The 18,652-nt window shown below is 44.1% G+C and overlaps 1 protein-coding gene across 1 annotated transcript in view; it reads left to right on the top strand.

The window, feature by feature from the left end:
- The window catches only part of LOC115141176 (DNA repair protein XRCC1-like), a 30,837-nt gene that overhangs the window by 4,645 nt on the left and 7,540 nt on the right, over nucleotides 1–18,652 (top strand). Inside the window, exons 5-12 of the mRNA XM_029679888.2 lie at nucleotides 4,305–4,382; nucleotides 8,989–9,112; nucleotides 9,301–9,407; nucleotides 10,192–10,360; nucleotides 10,538–10,793; nucleotides 11,339–11,455; nucleotides 16,966–17,050; nucleotides 17,215–17,323. Of these exons, the coding sequence (XP_029535748.1) occupies nucleotides 4,305–4,382; nucleotides 8,989–9,112; nucleotides 9,301–9,407; nucleotides 10,192–10,360; nucleotides 10,538–10,793; nucleotides 11,339–11,455; nucleotides 16,966–17,050; nucleotides 17,215–17,323 (1,045 nt within the window). The remainder of the gene's footprint in view (nucleotides 1–4,304; nucleotides 4,383–8,988; nucleotides 9,113–9,300; nucleotides 9,408–10,191; nucleotides 10,361–10,537; nucleotides 10,794–11,338; nucleotides 11,456–16,965; nucleotides 17,051–17,214; nucleotides 17,324–18,652) is intronic.

The following is an 18,652-nucleotide window of genomic DNA, read 5'->3' as shown; positions in this document are numbered from 1 at the left end:
AAGTGATGGAGTCCAGACAGGCTCCTTTAGGACATTTTCTGAGTGGTCATATAGCCCTATAGAACCCCCCCAGGGGCGGTGTCCATAATACCCATAATAAATTGGGGTCAAACAGGGACATTGTTCCAATTGTTTTTCCACCATTCATTTTCCCCATAGGTTTTTTTTTATAAACACTTAACACGTGTAGGCTTACCCTGGCGTGACGTTTTGATAACCATGTATGTAAATCTCTCTGACTTTTTCCAATATATTCCGCTCTATTTACTCTCTAATTTCAAAATTGACGTTATGTTATACTACCAATCCCTGCAATCTCCTACATGTCATCTCTAGCTGACACATTTGCTAACAGTTATTGTGTTAATTTGAAACTTGCACAAGACAGTTCACAGAATTGACCATTTTTTGAGAAATGTAGCCAATTGATTCATTGCTACATTTAGCTAACATTTTATAGTTAATCCAGAGATTCTTACCTTTGCCTCAATTCGTCAGTCTCGTCCAGATCATCATGGCATTTGTAGTTCTTTATGACAGCCACATTAGCAGCTAATTAGAGTTTAATTTTTAGTGGGGGAAGTACTGTCAAATATATTGATAAGTCACCTTGTCCTAGAGAGATTTACACGGTTATCAAAACTAGAGGTCGACCTATTTAATCGGAATGGCCGATTTAAACTTTTCATAACAATAGGAAATCGGTATTTTTGGGGGGCGATTTCCGGTTTATTTAAATGTTTTATTTATTTTTATACCTTTTATTTAACTAGGCAAGTCAGTTAAGAACACATTGTTATTTTCAATGACTGCCTAGGAACTGTGGGTTAACTGCCTTGTTCAGGGGCAGAACGACAGATTTTCACCTTGTCAGCTCAGGGGTTCCAATCTTGCAACCGCACAGTTAACTAGTCCAACGCTCTAACCATTGCACTCCACGAGTAGCCTGCCTGTTACGCGAACGCAGTAGAAGCCAAGGTAAATTGCTAGCTTGCATTAAACTTATAAAAAAAACAATCCATCATAATCACTAGTTATAACTACTAATTCAGTTTAGCAGGCAATATTAACCAGGTGAAATTGTCATTTCTCTTGCATTCATTGCACGCAGAGTCAGGATATATGCAACAGTTTGGGCTGCCTGGCTCATTGCGAACTAATTTGCCAGAATTGTACGTAATTATGACATACATTGAAGGTTGTGCAATGTAACAAGAATATTTAGACTTAGGGATGCCACCCGTTAGATAAAATACCGACCGGTTCCGTATTTCACTGAAATAATAAACATTTTGTTTTCGAAATGATAGTTTCCGGATTCGATCATATTAATGACCAAAGGCTCGTATTTCTGTGTGTTATTATGTTATAATTATGTCTGATTTGATAGAGCAGTCTGACTGAGCAGCAGCAGGCCCGTAATCATTCATTCAAACAGCACTTTCGTGCATTTTGCCAGCAGCTCTTCGCAAGCTGTTTATGACTTCAAGCCTATCAGCCTAATGGCTGGTGTAACCAATGTGAAATGGCTAGCTAGTTAGCTGGGTGTGCGCTAATACTGTTTCAAACGTCACTCGCTTTTAGATTTGGAGTAGTTATTCCCCTTGCGCTGCAAGGGCCGCGGCTTTTGTGGAGCGATGGGTAACGATGCTTCGAGTGTGGCTGTTGTCGATGTGTTCCTGCTTCGAGCCCAGTTACTTTCTTCTCCAACACTTTGTATTTGCATTATTTAAACCAAATTGAACATGTTTCATTATTTATTTGAGGCTAAATTGATTTTATTTATATTTTATATTAAGTTAAAGTAAGTGTTAATTCAATATTGTTGTAATTGTCATTATTACAAATAAAAAATTGTTTAAAAAAATCTGCCAATCGGCATCGTTTTTTTTTGGTCCTCTAATAATCAGTATCGGTATCGGCGTTAAAAATCATAATCGGTCGACCTCTATAATCAAAACGTCAAGCCAAGGTAAGTCTACACAAAACACTTATTTGAAGTGTTTCTAAAATGAATGTTGGAAAAACGATTGGAACCATTTCCCTGTTTGACCGCTAGGTTTCAAGGGTATTATGACTCATTCTGTGGTACCCCCCCCCCCCCATAAAAGCCCCTGTCACTCAAAGCCACCAGTGTATGTTAGACACAAGACAATATTTCTCTTTTACTTAAAACGTATAAAAATAATCTTGGCCTTAAAACGTATAAAAATAACCTTGGCCTATCTTAGGCTTTCCGAGGCTATAATATTTTTTTATTTACTTTTATTTAACTAGGCAAGCCAGTTAAGAACAAGTTCTTATTTTCAATGACGGCCTAGGAACAGTGAGTTAACTGCCTTGTTCAGGGGCAGAACGACAGATTTTTACCTTGTCAGCTCGGGGATTTGATCTTGCAACCTTTCGGTTACTAGTCCAACGCTCTAAACATTAGGCTACCTGTCTAGTGAATGAAGGGAAGTATGAAGGGGACAGCTATCCTATAATATGAAGATTGACAATCCTTAAAATAGAAACAAATGCACACAACAGCCTATTTATCAACAAAGCTGATTATCGAGAGGGAGAGTGTTGGGAAGATTTCTCAAACAACAACGGCTCAGCCACGAAGTGGTAGGCCAACACAAGCTCTCAGAACAGGACCACGAGCGCTGACACACTCACTAGCGAGTTAAAAACTGCCTCTGGAAGTAATGTCAGCACAATAACTATTCGTCAGGAGCGTCATGAAATGGGTTTCCATGGCCGAGCAGCCACACACAAGCCTATGATCACCATGTGTATTGCCAAGCGTCGGCTGGAGTGGTGTAAAGCTCGCCACCATTGAACTTTAGAGCAGGGGAAACGCGTTCTCTGGAGTGATGAATCAAGCTTCACCATCTGGCAGTCCGACGGACGAATCTGGGTTTGGCGGATGCCAGTTGAACGCTACCTGCCCCAATGCATAGTGCCATCTGTAAAGTTTGGTGGAGGAGGAATAATGGTCTGGGGCTCTTTTTCATGGTTCGGGCTAGGCTCTTTTAGTTCCAGTGTAGGGAAATCTTAATGCTACAGCATACGACATTCTAGACGATTCTGTGCATCCAACTTTGTTGCAACAGTTTGGGTCAGGCCCTTTCCTGTTTCATCATGGCAATGCCACTGTGCTCAAAGCGAGGCCCATACAAAGATGCTTTGTCGAGATTTATGTGGAATAACTTGACTGGCCTGCACAGAGCCCCGACCTCAACCCCATCGAACACCTTTGGGATGAATTGGAACGCCGACTGCGAGCCAGGCCTAGTCCCCCGACCTCACTAATGCTCTTGTGGCTGAATGGAAACAAGTCTCTGCAGCAATGTTCCAACATCTAATGGAAAGCCTTCCCAGAAGAGTGGAGGTTGTTGTAGCAGCAAAGGGGGGACCGACTAAATATTAATGCCAATGATTTTGGAATGAGATGTTCAATGAAAAGGTGTCCACATACTTTGGTCATGTAGTGTTTTTCTATCAGTGCTCAGGCGTGCTTGCTCCGTCAACATTAACAGGACAGAAACCAGACGCATGCTCATTTCTCAGATGGAGAGTGTATGTGATCGTATGAAATAAACCAAAATGTATTTCTCACAAGTGTAGCAAGTTGTGATCTCCGTAAACATTTCTATTCCGGGAATGTGAATGGTAAATTACTGTGATTAGTAGATGCATTAACTGAAATGAATGTAACAATGACAGGGTTTGACGGTAAATTGCTTATTTTAAAAATTGAAGGCTACTACATGGGTATTCATAAAAGTGCATTTCGGACGACACTGTGTATATATTGCCCAGGTTACTATTCTACTTTGGTGGGGTAGGGGGGCAGCAATTTTTTTCTTTTTTTTCGTCTTATTTACTAGCAAGCAATGAAAACGTGCATTGTATAAAAGAAAGTCAACACATCAAAGCTTTTTTACTGAAGTGCCATAGCCTATAGCGCTCTACACCCCCGCTATTCTCTGGATAAGCTGCTCAAACATCAAAGGACAGTTGGAAAGAGGAGATGTAGAACATTTAGTAGACACCGTTAGCAAGATATTTGCTTAGAATCATTAGTGAACACTCCTGCTATTAGGTAAAGTTTATCTGCATGAAAATTAAGTTAATAAAACATTTTATAAATCCTAAAAATGAATGTCGATGACAGTCTTCATCCATAACCGTCAGCTACACAGTTATTCAGTTACTGTCACAGCCCTAGTCTCAGCACAGTTCCTATTGTATATACTTATGAAAATGATTCAGGTTGGAGCGACATGACGACAAATGGCATTTTCCACCCTCAGAACATAGCATACGGAGTGGCCTTCGTGAAGTTCCATTCACCACCAGACAAAAGTGATCCACCAACCACAACAACACCGGTAAGAGAAGCTCAGCCGCAATCTTGAACCTTCTTCTACATAGCCAATGTCGTGGTAATTTCCTGTATTACTAAACATTGAGAGAGCAAACCACACACAAGTCAGAGTATATTATAAAGTCCATATTTAATTAAATATGAGCTTCACCATAGCCCTGTGACTCTCGGATCAATTCAGTGTCTATAAATGAATTCTCTGAGAGTGCTTACAAAACACTTCTTAGTATAATTTATAGCCAAGACATACCCATCTCAACTCACATGACGAAACACAGATCTCAGGAACAGTTCACAAAGAACATTTTACTTGAAAGAGGAGTATCCCATAGCCAGATAGCATTAGCTATAAATGATCATTGTTTGGTCTCCTAAACGAAGTTCTTATCTCATTCTTGGTACCACTTAGGACCAAAACATTACCTCATCCAATGGCATATATCAATTGTCAATTCTAGATACTCCCATCTCAAATACACTTCCTCCTGGACAAGATAAGGATAAGAAAAGACAGTGAGGTCATATACTACACTGCTCAAAACAATAAAGGGAACACTAAAATAACACATCCTAGATCAGAATGAATGAAATATTCTTATTAAATACTTTTTACTTTACATAGTTGAATGTGCTGACAACAAAATCACACACAAAGAATCAATGGAAATCAAATTTATCAACCCATGGAGGTCTGGATTTGGAGTCACACTCAGAATTAAAGTGGAAAACCACACTACAGGCTGATCCAACTTTGATGTAATGTCCTTAAAACAAGTCCAAATGAGGCTCAGTAGTGGGTGTGGCCTCCACGTGCCTGTATGACCTCCCTACAATGCCTGGGCATGCTCCTGATGAGGTGGCGGATGGTCTCCTGAGGGATCTCCTCCCAGACCTGGACTAAGGTGGTGAATGGAGCGAGACATCATGTCTCAGATGTGCTCAATTGGATTCAGGTCTGGGGAACGGGCGGGCCAGTCCATAGCATCAATGCCTTCCTCTTGCAGGAACTGCTGACACACTCCAGCCACATGAGGTCTGGCATTGTCTTGCATTAGGAGGAACCCAGGGCCAACCGCACCAGCATATGGTCTCACAAGGGGTCTGAGGATCTCATCTCGGTACCTAATGGCAGTCAGGCTACCTCTGGCGAGCACATGGAGGGCTGTGCGGCCCCGCAAAGAAATGCCACCCCACACCATGACTGACCCACCACCAAACCGGTAATGCTGGAGGATGTTGCAGGCAGCAGAACGTTCTCCACGGCGTCTCCAGACTGTCGCGTCTGTCACATGTGCTGAGTGTGAACCTGCTTTCATCTGTGAAGCGCAAAGGGCGCCAGTGGCGAATTTGCCAATCTTGGTGTTCTCTGGCAAATGCCAAACGTCCTACACTGTGTTGGGCTGTAAGCATAATCCCCACCTGTGGACATCGGGCCCTCATACCACCCTCATGAAGTCTGTTTCTGACCGTTTGAGCAGACACATGCACATTTGTGGCCTGCTGGAGGTCCTTTTGCAGGGCTCTGGCAGTGCTCCTCCTGCTCCTCCTTGCACAAAGGCGGAGGTAGCGCTCCTGCTGCTGGGTTGTTGCCCCCATACGGCCTCCTCCACGTCTCCTGATGTACTGACCTGTCTCCTGGTAGCACCTCCATGCTCTGGACACTACGCTGACAGACACAGCAAACCTTCTTGCCACAGCTCGCATTGATGTGCCATCCTGGATGAGCTGCACTACCTGAGCCACTTGTGTGGGTTGTAGACTCCGTCTCATGCTGTGAGAGTGAAAGCACCGCCAGCATTCAAAAGTGACCAAAACATCAGCCAGGAAGCATAGGAACTGAGAAGTGATCTGTGGTCACCACCTGCAGAACCACTCCTTTATTGGGGGTGTCTTGCTAATTGCCTATAATTTCCACCTGCAATTTATTGTCAATCAGTGTTGCTTCCTTAGTGGACAGTTTTGATTTCACAGAAGTGTGATTGACTTGGAGTTACATTGTGTTGTTTAAGTGTTCCCTTTATTTTTTTGAGCAGTGTATATCAAGATAAGGGCAACCTCAGAGGGGACACACAATAGTTACACACATTCCCATAAGAAGACAAGCCTGACCTCTCCCCTCTCTTGGGCACAAGTAACTTTACCCACATAAGCATACTTATTTATCAATGTTACCTAAATACTTCTGATTCTGCCATGACACCCACTCTCCACTGAGACTAAGTCTCAATAGACTCATTCAGTATATAACTAAACTCAGCAAAAAAAAAAGAAACGTCCCTGTTTCAGGACCCTGTCTTTCAAAGATCGTTTGTAAAAATCCAAATAATAACCTCATGGATCTTCATTGTAAAGGGTTTAAACACTGTTTCCCATGCTTGTTCAATGAACCATAAACAATGAATCAACATGCACCTGTGGAACGGTTGTTACAGCTGTGTGGAACGGTCGTTACGGTCGTTACAGCTTACAGACAGTAGGCAATTAAGGCTACAGTTTGAAAACTTAGGACACTAAAGAGGCCTTTCTGCTGACTCTGAAAAACACCAAAAGAAAGATGCCCAGGGTCCCTGCTCATCTGCGTGAACGTGCCTTAGGCATGTTGCAAGGAGGCATGAGGACTGCAGATGTGGCCAGGGCAATAAATTGCAATGTCTGTACTGTGAGACGCCTAAGACGGCGCTACAGGGAGACCGGACGGACAGCTGATCGTCCTCGCTGTGGCAGACCATGTGTAACAACACCTGCACAGGATAGGTACATCCGAACATCACACCTGCGGGACAGGTACAGGATGGCAACAACAACTGCCCGAGTTACACCAGGAACGCACAATCCCTCCATCAGTGCTCAGCCTGTCCGCAATAGGCTGAGAGAGGCTGGACTGAAGGCTATTAGGCTTGTTGTAAGGCAGGTCCTCACCAGACATCACCGGCAACAACGTTGCCTATGGGCACAAACCCACCATCGCTGGACCAGACAGGACTGGCAAAAGTGCTCTTCACTGACGAGTCGCGGTTTTGTCTCACCAGGGGTGAAGGTCGGATATGCTTTTATCATCGAAGGAATGAGTGTTACACCGAGGCCTGTACTCTGGAGCGGGATCGATTTGGAGGTGGAGTGTCCGTCATGGTCTGGGGCAGTGTGTCACAGCATCATCGGACTGAGCTTGTTGTCATTGCAGGCAATCTCAACGCTGTGCGTTACAGGGAAGACATCCTCCTCCCTCATGTGGTACCCTTCCTGCAGGCTCATCCTGACATGACCCTCCAGCATGACAATGCCACCAGCCATACTGCTCGTTCTGTGCGTGATTTCCTGCAAGACAGGAATGTCAGTGTTCTGCCATGGACAGTGAAGAGCCCGGATCTCATTCCCATTGAGCACGTCTGGGACCTGTTCACTATGCTTCACTGTAGGGATGGTGCCAGGTTTCCTCCAGATGTGATGCTTGGCATTCAGGCCAAAGAGTTCAATCTTGGTTTCATCAGATGAGGGAATCTTGTTTCTCGTGGTTTGTGAGTCCTTTAGGTGTCTCTTTTTTAAAATCGAACTCCAAGCAGGCTGTTGTGCCTTTTACTGAGGAGTGGCTTCCGTCTGGACGCTCTACCATAAAGGCCTGATTGGTGGAGTGCTGAAGAGATGGTTGTCCATCTGGAAGGTTCTCCCATCTCCACAGAGGAAATCTGGAGCTCGGTCAGAGTGAACATTGGGTTCTTGGTCATCTCCCTGACCAAGGCCCTTCTCCCCCGAATTATCAGTTTGGCCCTGCAGCCAGCCCAGGAAAAGTCTTGGTGGTTCCAAACTAATTTTGTTTAAGAATGATTGAGGCCACTGTGTTCTTGGGGACCTTTAATGTTGCAGACACAATCCTGACACAATCCTGTCTCGGAGCTCTACGGGCAATTCCTTTGACCTCATGGCTTGGTTTTTGCTCTGATATGCACACACCTATATAGACTAGGTGCGTGCCTTACCAAATCATGTCCAATCAATTGAATTTACCGCAGTTGGACTGCAAGTTGTAGAAAAATCTCAAGGATGATCACAATGGAAACCGGATGCACCTGAGCTCAATTTCAAGTCTCATAGCGAAGGGTCGGAATACTTATGTAAATAAGGTATTTCTGTTTTTTATTTTTAATATGTCTGCAAAAAATTCCAAAAATCTGTTTTTCGTTTTGTCATTATGAGGTATTGTTTATAGATTGAGGAATACAATTAAAAAAATCCATTTTAGATTAAGGCTGATTTTAAGGTCTGATTAGATTAGTCTGATTGCACTGTAAGTCCATATGCCACCATCTGTTGCGCAGATCCAGTAATATGCTTCAACCGCAAATTACTGGGCACTGTTTTATTTCTTTATTAGATGATGCTTGTCTTTCCCATTCATTTGGGATTTATGCATAAAGCTGGATCCACACAGTAGATGGGCTAGGCTGTGGACTCGTCTAGAGAGTAGACAACTTTTTTTCTAAACTTTCTTTGATTTTGAGTGACCTGGAATTTATACCATCAAAAATGACATTTATGTGCACTGTCCTGTGCTTTCCTAACATGACTGACTGATCAGACTCTCTCACAACACTGTCTTCCTTGCCCCCTGACAGAAGTTGACCAAGCTGGGCCAGTTCCGGGTGAAGGATGAGTCCCCCTCGGCTTGCCCCAGTCTACAGCCAGGCAGCCTCTTCTTCAACAGAGAGAGCACCTCCAAAGCCAGCCCAGCACTCAAGGGTACTACTACTGTACTCAAGCTAAAGGCCTAGTTACAGCTAATTTCAGATTGCATGTTTATTAGTGCGCATTGATATGATGTGATTGAGTGAGCGAAAAGCACCATAGGATCTGCTGGTGGGGTGAGAAATGTGAAACAATATTTCCCAACTTCTTTCTCTGTCTTGTCACCTCTTCTCCCCCCACAGTTTCGCCACAGACTGAGAAGCTCAGCTATGCAGCTGCCGCCCTGCAGTCTGGATCAGGGTCTGGCCACTCCTCAGCCCCATCGTCCTCCAACTCTCCCCCACCACAGGTAAGGACCGAGGCTTGGTCTGCATCCCAAATGGCACCGTAATCCCTATATAGTGCACTATCTTTGATCAGAGCCCATAGTGATGCATCATTGGCTTCTCTAAGACCAGAACTGATGGTGAATCATTCATTAAGTCTTTCCAGGCTAGTGCGGACTGACCTGAATCTCCAGGCTATGATACTAGTTATGTCCCAAATGGCACCTTATTCTATTCCTATATAGTGCCCTAGTTTTGCCAAGCGCCTTATGGGCCTTGGTCAAAAGTAGTGCACAATATAGGGAATAGGGTGCCATTTGAGAGGCAGACACCATATTGATTTCTTTAAAAAGAGGTACAAGGTGATTGTTTTTTAGTCCTGCAGCTGTGTTCGGTAGACTGCGCCCTCGTAGCTAATGTAGTATAGATTTAATGTAAACATTGTAAATCATCGATAGTGAAAAGAGATGACAGTATGGAGGCATATGTTTTCTTGTGGTACATTTTTCCAGAGGCTCAGAGATGGAACATTCTTTCAAGTGAGAGGCGATGTTACTCACTTACACATTCATTTACATAAGTGTAAACATAATTAGGACCTGCGATTTGTTTGCTTGTTTGTTTTCTCTGCTCATTTCTGTCAGTTATCCCACTTATAGAAATTATAAGCCGTTTTCATTCTAAATGTCTTGTTTTCTTAATTGAAAAATGAGTGTTCTCAACTGCTTTGCTCTTTGAGTACGTATTTCTCTCATGGTTTTACCGTAAGGACAAATGGCTTTATCCATCCTCTCTCCTTTTTCCTAGGCAGCAGTGAAGAGGAAGTTTGAGTTCACTAAAGAGCGCCAGACTGCCCTCGCTCCGCCCCCCTCAAAGAAACCCAGCCCTATGGGCTCTCCTGAACGGGGCACTACCACCCCCAAACCCAAGGCCAAACCCAGCACAGCCAGTACTCCCAGCCCCATCGCTGCCAAAGGTAAAGACATCCTGCAAGTCAGTCAGCTATCCAACCAGCCACTCACTGACTCACTCTACACATTTTTCACCTATGCTTGTGTGAATAAAGTAAATTTAATAAATCGATGCAAATACCCTGATAGTTATATATTCTTATTTTCCCCTCTCCTCATCTCTGTCATTCTTTTCACCCCAGTCTCCCCTGCCCAGAAAACCCCAGACACCAAGAAGAAGGAGAGCCTGTCCAAACCACAAGCCAAGCCCAAAGCCAAACCCTCCAAAGCCCAGTCCAGCTTCTCCGAGGCCACCGTTCCCCTCAACAAGATCATGGAGGGGGTGGTGTTTGTGCTGAGTGGCTTTCAGAACCCCTTTCGGGGGGACCTGAGGGACAAGGCCCTGGCCATGGGGGCCAAGTACCGCTCTGACTGGACCCCTGACGCCACGCACCTCATGTGAGTGGAGGAGATGGAGATACTGGGAGGTAGTAGTTTGGGAAGTACTCTTAAGTTGGGTTCTCAATGTAATCTGAAATCTTATTGGTAATTTAAAGATGCATGAAAATGGTAATAGAGTGAGGTAAGAACATATTGGAAACAGGTCAAAAAGAATTGTGTGGAGTACAACCAACAATGGGGCTAGTATTATAGTGGTAGTAATGTTTTTAGGAGTAATATTATCAAGTATATTCTCCATCTCATATACAACCAAGACTAGTGTAACTAGAGGAGTATCACGATAACAGCATGCAAAGCAAAGCAAAGCAGACCATATCACCCTAATCACACTCTGCCATAGTAGCAGTGGGCTGTCCCTGGCTTCCTTCCTGTGCCTGCATCCCATATGGCACCCTATTTATTGCACTATACAGGGAATAGTGTGCCATATTTTGGATGTAGACATGGTCACTTTGGACCCTGGTCGAAAGTAGTGCACGATATAGAATGCCATCTGGGACGCAGCCGTGCTAAACCAAGGGTTTATCATCTGCTTTATCCAGCTGTGCCTTCTCCAACACCCCCAAGTACAGCCAGGTGAAGTCAGCAGGGGGTGTCATCGTCCGGAAGGAGTGGGTGCTGGACTGTCACAAGAGGAAGCAGAAGATCTCCTTCAAACGGTAAGGGGAGGGAGGGGAGGCTGTGGGAGGCAGACTGGGGGGAGGGAGGGGAGGCTGTGGGAGGCAGACTGGGGGAGGGAGGGGGAGGCTGTGGGAGGCAGACTGGGGGAGGGAGGGGAGACTGAGGGAGGCAGAATGGGGGGAGGGGGTGACTGAGGGAGGCAGAATGAGGGGGTGACTGAGGGAGGCAGAATGAGGGGGTGACTGAGGGAGGCAGAATGAGGGGGTGACTGAGGGAGGCAGAACGAGGGGCAGAATGACTGAGGGAGGCAGAACGAGGGGGAGACTGAGGGAGGCAGAACGAGGGGGAGACTGAGGGAGGCAGAACGAGGGGGAGACTGAGGGAGGCAGAACGAGGGGGAGACTGAGGGAGGCAGAACGAGGGGGAGACTGAGGGAGGCAGAACGAGGGGGAGACTGAGGGAGGCAGAACGAGGGGGTGACTGAGGGAGGCAGAATGAGGGGGAGGGTGGCAGAGAGAGAGGGGAGGAAGTTGGACTGTGTAAGTCTGCTTAAAATAAATGGGTCCTTTGACTCATTGCCACCCATTCTCTATCAGAAAGCTTCTTTGAATTCAGTGAATTAAGTGAAGTTGGCAGTTAATGGTGTTTATAAGCACCTATTGCCAAGACTTTACCTGTACCCATGCAGCTCACTGAAGAATGTTATCTTGAAGAGCTGAGGCCTGCTGTGATGTATTCAGTCTAACTTCTACTAATGATTCTTGTCACTACAAGCGGACTCAATGAAGATCTCTCTTCAATCTAAACTGTGCATTGAAGAATATGGCTGAATCTCGAGTTAGTCAAAGCAAGGCCTCAGATAATATGAAAAGGGTTTCTTACCGCACCTTTCTTCAAAGTGAAAATGTCTTTCACATAAGGTCTTCACTTCTCGTCTGTCGCCTGAGGTGAAATCACTGCTTCCACGGGTAGTTTCGAGACCTGGTTTCAAATACTATTTGTAGATCAATAAGACCTCATTTCAAATACGTTTTGAACGATGTGTTTAGACAAAAAAATGTTTTTTTAAATACAAGTTGAATTTTGGAAAGTATTGACATGCATTTACAACTACTTATATTTAAAGTTGTTGTTTTGGGCTGTGTATTTCAAACTACTCAAATACACAGAAAAGTGTATTTTAAAATACTTATAAGCGAAACATGCAACAATTTAAATACTTTTACTGAGTTACAGTTCATATAAGGAAATCTGTCAATTAAAATAAATAAATTAGGCCCTAATCTATGGATTTCACGACTGGACAGGGGTGCAGCCATGGATGTGCCTGGGTGGACTTAGGCCCACCCACTTGGGAGCCAGGCCCAGCCAATCAGAATGAGTTTATCCCCAAAAAGTACTTAATTACAGACATAAATACAACTCAGCACCCCCCTCAGACAATCTCGCAGGTGAAGATGCCATATGTGGACGTCATGCGCTGGCGTAGTTGTGTGACAAATCTGGTGCACCTGTGTAATGATCATGCTGTTTAATCAGCTCCTTAATATACCACACCTGCCAGGTGGATGGATTACCTTGGCAAAGGAGAAATACTCATTAACAGGGATGTAAACAAATTTGTGCACAACATTTGAGAGACAAGCTTTTTGTGGGTCTGAACATTTTTGGGGATCTTTTATTTCAGCTCATGAAACATGGGACCAACACTTTACATGTTGCGTTTATATTTTTGTTCATTGAAAATATGCATGTATTTGAACGTAGGTCTGGTGCTTTCTTGGCAAGGTCAGGTCTCAGTGATTGCTGCCTGCATCATTCAACTCCTATGTTTTTCTACACATTTCCCTACTCCTGTACAATGCGCTCATTTTCTTTAGTCAGTATTGACATCATGTCTGTGTAATTGGCCCTCAGAAACAAATGAATGTCCGCTCATCTAATTTGAAAGCGGTGTGCGAAATGATAAAGTACTATTGTAAGAGGGTGTTGCGGAAATAAGTCCAATTAACACTGTTGAGGTATTAACACGCTAATTGTGTGTATTTTTCTCTGCGTTGGCATCATAATTCTACATTGGGACGCGCGCACACACACACACACCCACTACCGCCGTTATTTGGCTGTGTTTACTGACCCCCTTCTGCTGTAGACTGCTCTCCATCTCCCTCAACCACTCTCCTTTTTGTATAGAGAATCGCTCTCTCCTCCTCGTCTATCCTCACTCTCATCCCTCGTTCCTCATCCATCCATCCAAGCCATCTCGTCTCTATTGTGCAGCTCTTGTTTGGAGTGCGGAGCTCTAATGATTTATTCCTTATTTAAAAGCTGCATCTGCTATGGGTAATTGAAGGGTCCACTTCCTTTGAAGAACACTAGTGCTCATACACACACACACACAGAGACAGAGAGAGACGTAGACACACACGCATACTCAAACGCAGAGAGACGGTCGTCGCACGCTCGTACACAAACACACAGGCCAACTCAAACCAGACGAACACTGCTATGCATCTAAATGTTTTGGGCCTTTTGTCCTTTAGAGAACACTTCAAAATGAAAGGAGGAACAGAGAAGAGGAGAGGAGGGGCGCACGCTTCCCTCAAGTGGCATCAAGATAAACCGGCAACACAAAGGAATGAATGGGGAATAAATAAGTAAACTTTGCGTTAGTGTAGATTATTGAAGGTTCCGTCTATCTGTAACATCTGAAGTGCCTCAAACCTTTTTAGATTCCCTTTTAGTTATCACAGACCTAGGTTGCATCGCAAATTGCACTCTATTCCCTAAATAGTTTATTTTCTCTTTACAATTATTACCTGAGACAACAAATCGTGATGAAGAACTGGTCTTGTGCAAATAACCATTTTCCTCCAGTAAAGCCCTTGACCTTTTCATAATTGGAATTTTCGTATGAAAGGACAAATTTAACTGATCCAATACAACTTTATTCCTCCCCTCAGATTGTGCATAATTCCCTGTCCCCCCCAGGAGGCCTTTTGGTAGGCCGTCATTGTAAATGAGAATTTGTTCTCAACTGACTTGCCTAGTTAAATAAATAAGAAAATATTGAAGCAATTCTGATCGTATTGACCATGAACGGGCCACAGTGCTGTCGTCATTGTTACGGCGCCAATAAAGGTGCATTTGAATGCAGTAGCCTCGGGAACACAGTGGCTACCTATTCAAAACCACAATGCTAGTCCTCTATTATTTTGCTACTTTTATTGTTTGATATTTAGACTGCCCTTGGCTCGTAACTTACCCAAATCAACAATCGGATATATTGTTCAATCTGATGTATTGTAGAAGTAATTCATAATTTTTTGGCCCTGAAGTCGAGACTGATATTAATTTTCCCACACAATTCAGATGAAATATGTGGCCTTCCAGGGACCTCTGAGTGCAGAGGGAAACAAATCACTCTTGCGCACTGCTCTCCATAGAGGGAGGATACGTTTTCCTTTAGGACCTACCCCTCTGGTAGAGCTTTGAGAATTCTATTCCTTAACTAATTTCAATACATTTCTTTAGGTAATTCGCCATACTGCATATGAAGTGAAGTGTCCTAAGAGGATTGAGAAGCTTAGAGTCTCAGACCCCTTCTCTGTAAGCTAAGCATATAGCCAGTCCTGTGTGTGTGTGTGCACCTGCTACACTACATTAGGAAACCCTCTACTTTTTCATTTTCCAATCTAAACCGTGCTGTAGGATATGAGGAATCGATGCACAGAATAGAGCGGTAACAGTGTGAGTAGTGATGACCCTTGATAGCCGTATTTCATCTTAGCGGTCGTCTTGGTGACTTGAGGGGCTGGAGAGTGTGTGTGTGGAAAAGGTAATGCATCTTTGATTGAGAATGAAGTGGCGTGTGTGTGAGAGGGTTAGCACTGTCGCTGTTGAGGCTGAAGCTTCATTTCACCTGGGTGCCACAGCCAGACGCTTTTCCGCCGCACCTCTTTCTCCTCATCCAGACGTATTGTTTTATTCTGTCATGTATTCGCTTCACGGACAGCCTAATCTAATGCAATTTAAGCCATTTAACTTTTTCATAGTGCACGTTAGCCGTTCAGTCGTGCCTGAGTGGACCACTGCCACCAGGCTCGCCCGTCATAGGACCCTCTCAGTCCCTCTCTGTGGGGTGGCTCAGAGGGCACTGCCACCAGGCTCGCCCGTCATAGGACCCTCTCAGTCCCTCTCTGGGGTGGCTCAGAGGGCACTGCCACCAGGCTCGCCTGTCATAGGACCCTCTCAGTCCCTCTCTGTGGGGTGGCTCAGAGGGCACTGCCACCAGGCTCGCCCGTCATAGGACCCTCTCAGTCCCTCTCTGGGGTGGCTCAGAGGGCACTGCCACCAGGCTCGCCTGTCATAGGACCCTCTCAGTCCCTCTCTGTGGGGTGGCTCAGAGGGCACTGCCACCAGGCTCGCCCGTCATAGGACCCTCTCAGTCTCTCTCTGTGGGGTGGCACGGACACACCGGCGCCCCTTGATAGGTGTCTCAAAACCCATTTACTGTTGTGAATGGCCTGGTTCCATTCCAACAAGGGCATTTGTCTTGTCAGTAAAGGACTTTGATACTGCAGTAGACAGTATGTCAAGTTCTATTGATGGTATGGAGGTAGATGTAGGCCCAGTAAAATAACGTAACGTCCACACACTTACTTAGTTCGACCGCCTTTGAATTCCTCACGGAACATAGCTCATCGAATTTAAGGTAGTGCATAAATGTTTGTGTTTCCGCCCTGTTTGCGTAGTAGCACTTTTAACGTTTGCAAAACGACATGTACAATTACATTTACAGTAGTGTGTCAAATGTATATTTTACATTAGAGCTGGAACGGTAAACCGAAAATGATCGACACCGACCATAGCGATCACTTATCGCAGGCATTTTGCTGATATCGTTCATAACGATAAGTAGCCTATACTAGAGAAATGTGAAGTTTGAAATGTAATACATTTAGTTAATATGGGTGATTGTTAATGGGACACGTGATGCTACAACCATCAAACTAGTAGTAGTAGTTTAAAGGGTAATACAAAAAACTGGTGCACATTAATGTTATACACGTATCAATCTATTTATCGGTATCGCATCAGTTCATTTATTTTTGTCCATATCACCCAGTTAAATGTACAGTCTGCAAATACATAATTGTAGGCGACAGAACCACCCCCAAGTGTCAAACAAATCCACTTAACAGGAAGAGGGAAGTATGTGGATGCATTGACTGGGCTGTCCATGGTGCTGAATTATGGTACTGTGTGTGAGACGTGTGTGTGTGTGTGCACTCTGTTACTGTTCTGTGCCTGGCTAGCCTTTGTGTCCATCTGGAACTTTTTTGCGCCCTTCAGATGTTGTTGTTCCAACATTGGAACCTTTGCGCAGAATTCCAGCCAGTGTGATCATCCCTTTGCTGCCCATCTAGTAGGAATCTTGTTTATCCAGTCAGATGTTTTGCTTCTTTTCCCTTCACCCCCTTTTTTTTGTATTTCTTTATTTAATGCGATCTTTCTCTTCTTTCCCGCATTCCTCTCTTACTGCCAGGTACCTGATGCACGGAGCGGCGTCAAGCTCGGAGGGGAGCGACGTAGAGGAGGATGAAGAGAGTGAGGAGGAAAAAGAGAGACAGGTAAGGGCTTCTTAAACCGTTCCACGACCTAGCAGTATGACATGACATGATGACCTAAGAAAGAAAAAAAAACACATTTCTGCTTCAAGTAACTGTAATTGTTCTGATTTACATGATTGCATTTGTTTTATTCCCACCCCGGTACTGCCCTCTGTCGTTGGCAGACTCCACAAAAGAGGAGAGAAGAAGAAAGGCAACCCACTCCCAGAAAGACCCCCATCAAGAAAGAGGAGGAAGATCTGTATGGTGGCTCCACAGACGCAGATGAACCAGGTTTCCATTATACACACCTCCATTGGAGCTGGGACGATAAACCTAAAATGACTGATTTTGCTACACAGTATTCCTGTAGATTGTTCTAAAATAATTTGGTCAACAGTAATACCCTATGTATTATCTTGATTCCTGTTATAAAAGTATCTGCCTGTCCTTGTTTCGCTGTCAACTGCTGACTCTCACTCCCTCTCCCCACTGTGCGCACGGAGGAGCATTCTGAGAGATGAATTCTGAGAAGCACAAGCATATTGCTCAAAATGCTAATGCAGAAAAAAATAGTTTTCAAAGGAACTACTGTTCTATACTGCAAAAATGTAAACGCACCATGTAACAATTTCATTGATCTTACTGAGTTACAGTTGGTATGAGGAAATCAGTCAATTTAAATAAATTCATTAGGTCCTAATCTATGGATTTCACATTACTTTTTTTAATATGCCTTAAAAAAATGGGCCTCATGATCTCGTCATGTTTTTTTTTGAGCCTTCACATTGCCATCAATAAAGTGCAATTGTGCTCGTTGTCCGTAGCTTATGCCTGCCCATGCCATAACTCCCCTGCCACCATGGGGCACTCTGTTTACAACTTTGACATCCGCAAATAACTCGCCCACACGACGCCATACACGTGGTCTGCGGTTGTGATGCCGGTTGGACTTACTGCCAAATTCTCTAAAACGACGTTGGTGATGGCTTATATTAGAGAAATGAACATAAAATTATCTGGCAATAGCTCTGGTGGACATTCCTGCACTCAACATGCGAATTACAAACTCCCTTATCGCAATATATTTTTTGGTCCATTTAGCCCAGCTCTATCTAGCACCTCCCCAAGTGTTTTTTTTACTGTAATTTATCACTTATTTATCGTTAGAGAAAAAATGTGTAAATATATCGCTATGGATTTTTGTCCAGCTCTAACATATACAAACTGCCTAGGTTCAGACAGACAGAATCACTGATCAAAATGCATCTCAACGCATCACCCCCAACCACTGTCTCTTGTTTTTCCCTGGGGTTGAATGTATGAATGAATTCGTTAATGCGTGAATGAATTAACCAGTTGCGACGAGCAAACCTGTATCCGGGAGCGTAATCATAGCCTCAAATGCATTAGCATAACGCAACGTACATAAATACCCCTAGAAACTTTTCCTATTCATGAAAATCGCAAATGAAATGAAATAAATATATTCAAACACAAGCTTAGCCTTTTGTTAACAACACTGTCATCTCAGATTTTCAAAATATGCGTTACAGCCAACGCTAGACAAGCATTTGTGTAAGTTTATCATGGCATAATGCTATGCTGGGCTCTGCTGGCAGC

This window comes from Oncorhynchus nerka, linkage group LG14 (assembly GCF_034236695.1).
Source record: "Oncorhynchus nerka isolate Pitt River linkage group LG14, Oner_Uvic_2.0, whole genome shotgun sequence".
Classification (NCBI taxonomy): domain Eukaryota; kingdom Metazoa; phylum Chordata; class Actinopteri; order Salmoniformes; family Salmonidae; genus Oncorhynchus; species Oncorhynchus nerka.
Note: the sequence above shows the minus strand (reverse complement) of the source record. Positions and strands in the feature narration are given on the sequence as shown.